The following is a 9,730-nucleotide window of genomic DNA, read 5'->3' as shown; positions in this document are numbered from 1 at the left end:
TCCGAGGTTGCGGATGTGAGTGGATGGGGACAGAGTGGAGTTGTGAGCAGTTTTGGTGAGGGATTTTGGGCCGATGATGAGCATGTCAGATTTGTCACAGTTGAGTTTGAGGAAGTTGGAGTGCAGCCATGATTTGATTTCAGTGAGGCAGTCGTATTGTATTACAGTACAAGGACATAATTACTTATATAATATACTATCTTTAGAAAAAAGTGTAAATACATACGTATATACTATCTTTAGGAGTATTGATGTACTACAGTACAAGGACAGAAATACTTAAATATACCAACTTTAAAAGACAGCATAATGATGTACTACAAGGACAGAAACACATGTTATACTATCTTTAGAATGAATGATAACTATTGATAAATATTTATGAAATATACTATCTTCAGAATAAATCGTAAGTACTGAAGCACTACAAGGACAGAAATATTTCATCCTGAATGAATGTATGACTTGTATTTAACTCCTGAGTAAACACTGCCCCCTGGTGGACTCTTTCACCACATACCTTGTCTCCTTTGGTTCCACTCAGACCTTGAGCACCTGGAACGCCCATCGGTCCTCTCTCTCCTTTGCTTCCCTGTCATATATGAGAACAATGAATATGTATTGTACTTTCAACACAGTCTTTCCCACTATTCCTTGTGGACCCACTGGACCGCGCTGACCTCGGTCTCCCTGCAGTTACACGTATGAGGTGAGTATCTGGAGTCAGTGTTATTGACTAAAATATTTACCTTGGGACCAGGAACTCCTTCCATACCAGGAACCCCAGGCTCGCCCTATAGCAACAAGTCATTTTAGGTGTGCAGTAGAAAAACAGTCAAATCAATAAGCACTGGATTTGTTTTGGTACTTACCAAAGGTCAAGGGTCACCGGACATGCCGGCATGACCTCTGGGACCAGGCTCGCCCTAGCAAGAGAAAAAGTGGTTAAAAGTGAAGTGCATAATGTAAAAAGTTTGATTTAATAGTGCTTACTTTAACTCCAGGTCCACCTTTGGCCCCTGGACTACCAGGTAATCCCTAGAGAGAGAGAAACGCAGCACAATCATACACATGTACTAGAATAGACTCTTTATTTAGGACCACATGTTAGTGCATTTTAATGTGTAATCACCTCATGATAGTATTACACAATTCCCTAAGCCAGTGATTCTCTAACTGTGGTACGACAAAGAATGACAAATATGCAAACAGTGTTACTGTTCAAACTGTGGCCAAAAATATTCAATGAATACTTATGGCCACTACGCAACTGTATTTCAATGTCGGTCATTATGGTGGTACTTGGAGAGCCAAGTTGTTTTTCCTGAAGTGGTACACACATACACTACCGTTCAAAAGTTTGGGGTCACATTGAAATGTCCTTATTTTTTAAGGAAAACACTGTACTTTTCAATGAAGATAACTTTAAATTAGTCTTAACTTTAAAGAAATACACTCTATACATTGCTAATGTGGTAAATGACTATTCTAGCTGCAAATGTCTGGTTTTTGGTGCAATATCTACATAGGTGTATAGAGGCCCATTTCCAGCAACTATCACTCCAGTGTTCTAATGGCACAATGTGTTTGCTCATTGGCTCAGAAGGCTAATTGATGATTAGAAAACCCTTGTGCAATCATGTTCACACATCTGAAAACAGTTTAGCTCGTTACAGAAGCTACAAAACCGACCTTCCTTTGAGCTGATTGAGTTTCTGGAGCATCACATTTGTGGGGTCAATTAAACGCTCAAAATGGCTACAAAAAGAGAACTTTCATCTGAAACTCGACAGTCTATTCTTGTTCTTACAAATGAAGGCTATTCCACAAAATTGTTTGGGTGACACACACACACACACACACACACACACACACACACACACACACACACACACACACACACACACACACACACACACACACACACACACACACACACACACACACACACACACACACACACACACACACACACACACACACACACACACACACACACACACACATATCAATATATCAAATTGTTTAGTGATTGACAATAAGATAACAAGAAATGTCTTTTTGATATATATGGCCACTCCTGCACCTTTTCCAGGACGATGGCATGGGAAGACATTATATGCATTAATAGCAACGTCCTTGTCAGAGACTGCTTTACTTAGCCACCTTAAGATAAGATAAGGAAGTCTGTTGCTGGAATACACATTTTGACTAAGTCTAATTTTGGCAGGAGACTCCTATTATTTAAATGGAGGCCTAAATTCATCAGCAGTACTGATGTTATTGAAGCTGGGTCCTGGATTTGGTTGCACATTGCCTGATAGCAGAAGTAAAAGCAATATCAAGATTTTCTCTTTCATATTGTGAGATAACCCAATGAAAACATTCTTTGGCGGAAGTTGCGGCCCGCAGCTAATCTTTTAACGGCCCACCACACATTCTACAAATACTTTATAAAAAAAACTAAAAAGTAGAATAAAATAGGTGAAAACAGGTGAAATGTAACAAAGAAAAGTTTCATTCATTTTCATTTCATTCATTTATTTATTTCAGGCAATGACAAAGACGTACAAGTTGACAAAACATAATAATATAAATTAATATAGTGCATTATTGTCCAGTTTTGCCTGAAAGGGAGTGGGAAGAAGATAACTTATTTAATCCCACCCCCAGTTCTCCATTCAGTGATTATTCACATGAGTTTCACTCTCACTTTGTTCAAGGATTATAATACAGATGTTGTATCATAGTGGCATTACCACAGGTAACAATAATTATTACACTGTAACAATCATTTGTATCAACAATGTAGGAATAATGAATATACCAACAATGGTAATAGACATCATAGCAATAATGGTAATAGACAACATAGCAATAATGGAAAGGAAACATTGAGCACATGTTACACTTTGAGACAGAGTACAGCAGCAGGTCAAATTAAAGACCCTCATCTCTATATTTGAACCAGACCCCATGTTTGTATAACAGTTTAAATCAATTAATAGTTTGGCATTGCTTGTGTTGTAAGTCCAGTTTGTTCCATAGTTTTACTCCGCATACAGACACACAAAAACGTTTACGAGTGGTTTGAGCTCTCGGCAATAAGAAATATCCAAAGCCTCTCAAGTTATGAGCTTGCACTCGTCTTATAAAAAAACGTAGATTAGGTGGCAATAATTTGTGAAAAGCTTTATATAAGATTATTAATGTATTATATTTAACAAGGTCATCAAATTTGAGCAACTTTGATTGCATAAACAGATTATGAGTATGTTCTAAATAACCAACGTTGTGAATGATCCTTTTTCTGTAATACGATCAGAGGATGAATTGTGTGGTGGTAAGTATTCCCCCATACTTCAACACAGTATGTAAGGTATGGCAGTACCAAGGTGCAGTATAGAGTACGGAGTGCATTTTCATTGAGGTATAGTTTTGCTTTGTTTATAATTGAGAGGCTTTTGGAGATTTTTGTTTTAATGTGTCTGACATGAGGTTTCCATGATAGTTTACTATCAATTATTACTCCCAAAAATGTATTCTCATTTACGATTTCAATTTGGGTACCATCAATACTTATTTTCTGTTCAGACGTTATGTTGCGATTTCCAAACATTACTATCTTAGTTTTATTTATATTCAAAGATAATGTATTTGTGTCCATCCATTTTTTTTACTATGTTTAGTTCTGTGTTTACTGTATTTATGAGCTCATTATAGTCATCACTACTGTAGAATAAATTTGTGTCGTCTGCAAAAAGTATACATTTCAGTATTTTGGATGTATTAAACATATCATTAATATATACATTAAACAGTTTTGGCCCCAACACGGACCCTTGGGGGACACCACAAGCAATGCCAAGAGTATCAGATAAAAAATTACCCATTTTAACAAACTGTACCCTCCCTGTTAAATAACTTTTTAACCAGTCACCAGTCAGCCCCCTAATTCCATATCTTCCCATTTTATCTAGTAGAATTGAATGATTAATGGTATCAAATGCTTTCTTTAGGTCAATAAAAATACCAACTGCATATCTTTTATGCTCCAGTGCATTAGTAATTTCCTCAATAGCTTCAGTTATTGCCATTTAAGTTGTTCTTTTGGACCTAAAGCCATACTGACCGTCATTGATTATATGATGCTTCTCAAGAAAAGATTCAAGTCGAGAGTTAAATAGTTTCTCTAAGATTTTTGAGAACTGAGGCAAAAGAGAGATTGGTCTGTAATTGGTGAAAGCGTGTTTGCTGTCACTTTTGAAGAGCGGAGTTACTTTAGCGATTTTCATTTAACTTGGAAAGCAGCAGTCTGGAATGATAAATTACATATATAAGTTAATGGTTTTACAATATTCAGGATAACCTTTTCAACCAATATCATGTTGATATCATGGCAGTCAGTGGAGCACTTACTTTTACACTTCCGCACAATGTTTGTCACTTCCTGCTCATTTGTAAGTTGCATTGTTGATTCTAATAAAGCTGCCATGCAGGTTGTTTTTTCTTTAAAGCTGTCATTGCTCAACAATAATAATGAATCAAACTCAATGTTATTATCAATTATTTAAACTATTCAAGGCTCCAATTGCGTCACTTAAAAAATTTGACTTCTAAATATTTTTCCAGGAAAATATTGGCTATTTTGTGTTAGCCTTAAAAAACAAAGGGTTTTTGACTAAAAGGGCTAAAACAAAAACAAAATGAAGAAGCTGTCACGTACTCGCATGGCTGCTCTAGTTGTGACCCCAAGATGCAGGAGACAGGAGGACGACGTGCAGGTGAGTCTTTTCATTCCCACAGGGAGCACAAGGAGGTGCAGCAGGGAAGTGCACAGAAGCATAAGCAGCATACAGCAAACCAGAGTAACCTTTAACAAAACAATCCTTGAGCCCTGACTGGAGGGCGAGGCAGGCATAAATAGAAGCCAAGTTCAAGTAGTGTGGTGAGATTATCCTCTGCATTTGACCCATCACCCTCACCCCATGACCAGGTGTGGCCAGTCTGCCAATCAGCGACAGGTGAGGAGGGAAAAGCGCTCAGGGAGACAAACAGGAAGTGGGACCAAAATAAGAGCGCTGACTAGGAGATAAACACAAACGCAAACAGACCATGTGACACCTGACGTGACAGGTCGTCACGGAAACGAGGGATGGATCTGAAGTTTATCCAGAGACTTAAGTGTTGAAAGTAAAAAAATAAATACATTTTAAATATTTTTATGGGTGGGGCCCTTTTGGATCCCAATAATTTCAGAGGGACATTTTTTAATTGTCATTGCTCAAAAAATAATGAATTAAAATCAAAGATGTTATGAATTATTGACCTATTTAAGATTGCAATTACATTTAGTAAAAATTATTATTTAGTGGTTTTGCCATAACAAAACAGGGCATAAGACATGAAAACAAAGACTTTGATATGGACAGATAAGCCTGAAATTGGTCTAGGGATTTAAGTGTTGAATGAAAAAATACAAGATAAATAAAAATGAGCTATTTCTACCATTGTTATGAGCGAGAGCCTTCCTGGTCCCCAAGAAAGCAGAGTGAGGCGAGTGGAGAACAAAGGGATTTATTGACAGAGATGTGACACAATGTGATATTGATCATAAGCAGCGGCCATTCAAAGAAAGAAGAAATCCTCGTCATGATGTCAAGGCCATGAAACATGAATGATTTTATAGCCACCAACGTTTGATGTTCTAAGTATTTTAACGGGCAAAGAAGAATAGCGTGAGGAGCAGTGGGATGAAGAACAAAGCACATCTCCATGATGGAGACATCTCTCTGTGTTCCAGTGCACAAAGCATCCTGGAGGAAGAAGATGACTCAGCACATTCCCAACAGAAGCAAGTTGAACATCATCTTCACACAAGAACATTTGGAGGTGCAGACTTACTCAGCCTTCAGCCGCTACCTTCTCGGAGAGCTCCACGCCGCCGTGGCGAGCTGCGGGACAAACGCAAACGGTGAAGGAAGAACATCCAGAAGGTGCCTCGTCATTCACATCAGATCTTTGAGGTGTGACTTGGAAACATGAAGAAGCAGAGTGCTGCTCTTCTACTTCCTGACTAGGATACCTTCTTGATGAGTCAGCACACTTGAGGTCTCATTTGGCTGATCCTCATCATGAGGACTCATGTCAAAAGTCAGATATGCCCCAGGAGGGTCTTTTATTGTGAAGGAGACAGCTCAAGTTGGGATTTTCAGGCTAAACTTCCACATCAGACCTCCATGTGAGTGACGCTTCACCACGGCTTTGTTTCTTGCGGCTCAAAGAAAAGATGTTTTACTTACGAGCTGGATCGTACTGGGCTGAAATGAAAGGGAAACAAGGTGAAATTGACTTTTTCCTCAGAAGAAGAACAAGAAGAAGAAGAAGAAGAAGAAGAAGAAGAAGAAGAAGAAGAAGAAGAAAAAGAAGAAGAAGAAGAAGAAGACAGAGGACATTGGTGTCCCTCACCTTGTCTGTTTCTGTGACGCCTGACCATGACGATGATGATGGCTGCCAGGACGGCCGCCACAGTGACGACCGCCGCCGTGGCAGCGAGGGCGACGCTCCAGTTGTCTGTGGAGAGCAAAAAAGCACAAGTGGAGTGACAAAGCATGAAGAGGAAACCTTCATGACTACTTTGCATGCAGACGTCAAGCGTTGTCATGGTGACATGGATCAATAATGGTGACAGGTGGACTTGTGATGGGAAACATCTCCAACTAAATGTGTCTTTCTCACCTTCATGGCTTGCGTTGCTCAGGATGCTTCGTCTCTCCAGCTTGGTGACCAGGTCCTCCTTGACGCCAGACAGCTGGAACACACATTCGTACTTGCCCTCCACCTCGGCCGTCACCTCCACTTTCAGCTCCACCGACATCTGGAAGGTTCCGTCGTGGTTGGGGAGCAGCTCTCCGTGCTCCACGTCCTCGAACATCTGCTCGCCGTCTTTCCTCCAAAACAGGTCGGCTAGGTCGGGGTAGAAACCTGTCGCCATGCAGGTGACCGGAGAGGACGGCGTCTTCTGGAGGAGGAACACCTCTGGAAGCTCTGCACAGGAAGTGATGTCACGTGTGAACAGAAGACAACGTGGGGAGAAGGTGTGGATGGAGGTAATGATGGAGAGAAGGTGTGGATGGAAGTAAAGATGGAGAGAAGGTGTGGATGGAGGTAAAGACGGAGAGAAGGTGTGGATGGAGGTAAGATGGAGAGAAGGTGTGGATGGAGGTAAAGATGGGGAGAAGGTGTGGATGGAGGTAAAGATGGAGAGAAGGTGTGGATGGAGGTACAGATGGAGAGAAGGAGTGAATGGAGGTAAAGATGGAGAGAAGGTGTGGATGGAGGTAAAGATGGAGAGAAGGAGTGGATGGAGGTAAAGATGGAGAGAAGGAGTGGATGGAGTTAAAGATGGAGAGAAGGTGTGGATAGAGGTAAAGATGGAGAGAAGGTGTGGATGGAGGTAAAGATGGAGAGAAGGAGTGGATGGAGGTAAAGATGGAGAGAAGGAGAGAATGGAGGTAAAGATGGAGAGAAGGTGAGGTGAAGAGAAAAGAGTATAAAGAGACAGAGTGTAATGTCAGTAATGTTCCTATAGGGGGAGTGCTAACATGTTAAAAGGTGAAAGTACAAGGTGTGCTTCTACCTGTTCTCATTAGGACCTTCTTCCCATTCTTCACATACTTCTTCAAGTAAGAAGGACATTCCTCAGTGAAATAATACTTATCGTAGTCTAGTCTAGGTATGTTCTGGTCCCACTTGAGTTTGGAGGGGAAAGCTTGTGGTTTTGCTGCAGTAAATGTCCATGTCTTTATGTCCAACGATATGAAATCTTCTCCATCATAACCTTCCTGATACCAACCTTTAACCTCATCAGTCTCATCATTCCATTCACATCCTGTCATCCTCTGGACAATTTGAACACCTGAGACACACAAAGTGTTGTAAAGCAGAGTGACACACACACACACACACACACACACACACACACACACACACACACACACACACACACACACACACACACACACACACACACACACACACACACACACACACACACACACACACACACACAGTATTTGTGTAGGTTATTATGGGATGGACAGAGACAAGGTATACCAGTGCAGTAATGTGTGTTTTACTACAGTATAAAAAGAGTACATCAAATATATTTAAGTAGTAGAAAGTTCAACATAAACAAACCTCCAGTTTGGTTGAAACGCTTCTTAAGAACTTCAAGGCTGTGTTTGCTCCTAATCTCATTACCAACACAGATCTCTGTTTGTCTCTGCCAGTAGTTTGCATCCTCTGCTGTAATTTTGTTCATCCAGTCCTGTTTGGATTCTGCTTTCCTGATGTTGCTGTCATAGTAACTAATCTCAACTCCATCAACATAACCAACATCCACAAACTCTGGGAAGTTTGGAACTTGAGAGGATGCAGTGTGGAAATACTGCAGCGTGTGAATCACTGAAAGACAAAAGGCAGAAAAACAACATTTGATTATTTAGTTTCATGTTCAACAATCTTGCACTGTGAATATTTGAGCTCATTCAGTCTTCAGTGGGGTCTTAAAGTCAACATGAAACACTGCTAGATATCACAGTCAAGACTCACATGGTGTTCTATGACAAGTACAACACATGAATAATATATTTTATTATAGGACATCTGTTGACACATTTTGAAAATAAACATATCTTTTCTCCAATGGAGGCTGAATATGAACACAAGCTATAAAAATGGGACCCATAACCTCCCTGCTTGGCACTCAGCAACATAGGGTTGGAGTTGGGGGTTAAATCCCCAAAATGATTCCCGGGCGCGGCGCCGCTGCTGCCCACTGCTCCCCAAGGGGGTGGGACAAATGCCGAGGACAAATTTCACCACATCTAGTGTGTGTGTGACAATCATTGGTACTTTAATCTTTAATCTTTAAAAGCTGTTCTGCCCATTTGATGTGGACTCTTACTGACACCTTGTGGCGGGATGATGTTACTACACTTGTTTACTTTCTGACACTTCCGTGGTTAAAGACTTCAGGAAGTCAGTGTTCCTTCTTACAAGCCTTGGAAAAATAAGTCTTTCAACAAGAACAACTGAAGCCAAAACAAATAACGGATTTCTCTGCTTCTGGAACTTTCTTGGAACACTTTGAACATTTTGTTGAGTGACGAAGAAAAAGGTAAGCAATAAAATATGTTTAAAAAGAACCAGGATGAAGTAATAAAGGGCTTGAATAATATAAGAATGAATATAATGAATAAGAAATATAAACTCTCAGAAGTCAAATAAGTGAAGGATTGATGAATAATCATTAATAAAGTTATAAAAAGGACTTACCAGGCGTCACGCTGTGCATTTGCACGACCAGAAGAAAGAATAAAAAGAAGTTCATGATGTCAGCACGAAACAAAAAGATGTTTGTCACTTTTAATCCCGCAGAGAAAGACAAAAGTGACGAACACTCGCTTGACTCGCAAACAGGACAAATGAAGCAGGAAATGTCGTGGCTCTTTTAATAATGCTCCACCTGAGCCAATGAGGAGTCAGCATTCTGTAGCGTCACTGTTACTAGGGAAGACCAAACGCTATTGTGAAGAGAAAAGTGGCAACAGAAGAAGTCTTCTACTGGACTCACTAGAGAGCGCCCCTTGTGGCCACGTCAGGTAAATGCTTTTCTGGGAAATCACCTGACTTGACAAACAAAAGGTGTGTCAAGTTAGAAAGAAAA

The 9,730-nt window shown here is 40.2% G+C and overlaps 1 protein-coding gene across 2 annotated transcripts; it reads right to left on the bottom strand.

The window, feature by feature from the left end:
- Nucleotides 1-5,580: 5,580 nt before the first annotated feature.
- LOC133664683 (class I histocompatibility antigen, Non-RT1.A alpha-1 chain-like) lies at nt 5,581-9,485 on the bottom strand. 2 transcript variants are annotated; one of them, XM_062069518.1, is made up of 7 exons: nt 9,340-9,485; nt 8,200-8,466; nt 7,640-7,918; nt 6,739-7,047; nt 6,469-6,573; nt 5,905-6,320; nt 5,581-5,816 (listed from the first exon to the last, which is right to left on the bottom strand). In XM_062069518.1, the coding sequence occupies exons 1-6, from the start codon at nt 9,392-9,394 to the stop codon at nt 6,295-6,297; spliced, it is 1,041 nt and encodes a 346-aa protein (XP_061925502.1). In that variant the 5' UTR covers nt 9,395-9,485; the 3' UTR covers nt 5,581-5,816; nt 5,905-6,294. The 2 variants fall into 2 exon arrangements, with proteins under 2 accessions (XP_061925502.1, XP_061925503.1); XM_062069519.1 differs by having other exon boundaries at nt 7,856-7,918.
- Nucleotides 9,486-9,730: the final 245 nt, after the last annotated feature.

Source organism: Entelurus aequoreus, linkage group LG14 (assembly GCF_033978785.1).
Source record: "Entelurus aequoreus isolate RoL-2023_Sb linkage group LG14, RoL_Eaeq_v1.1, whole genome shotgun sequence".
In the NCBI taxonomy this organism is placed as follows: Eukaryota; Metazoa; Chordata; class Actinopteri; order Syngnathiformes; family Syngnathidae; genus Entelurus; species Entelurus aequoreus.
Note: the sequence above shows the minus strand (reverse complement) of the source record. Positions and strands in the feature narration are given on the sequence as shown.

What these genes read in the sequence shown, in the direction of transcription:
- LOC133664683 (XM_062069518.1), bottom strand. Translation starts at nt 9,394, where the DNA reads ATGAACTTCTTTTTATTCTTTCTTCTGGTCGTGCAAATGCACAGCGTG. An exon ending in AATGCACAGCGTGACGCCTG is followed by an intron (nt 8,467 to 9,339) that starts GTAAGTCCTTTT and finishes TTTGTCTTTCAG; the next exon opens with TGATTCACACGCTGCAGTAT. An exon ending in GAGCAACGCAAGCCATGAAG is followed by an intron (nt 6,574 to 6,738) that starts GTGAGAAAGACA and finishes TGCTCTCCACAG; the next exon opens with ACAACTGGAGCGTCGCCCTC.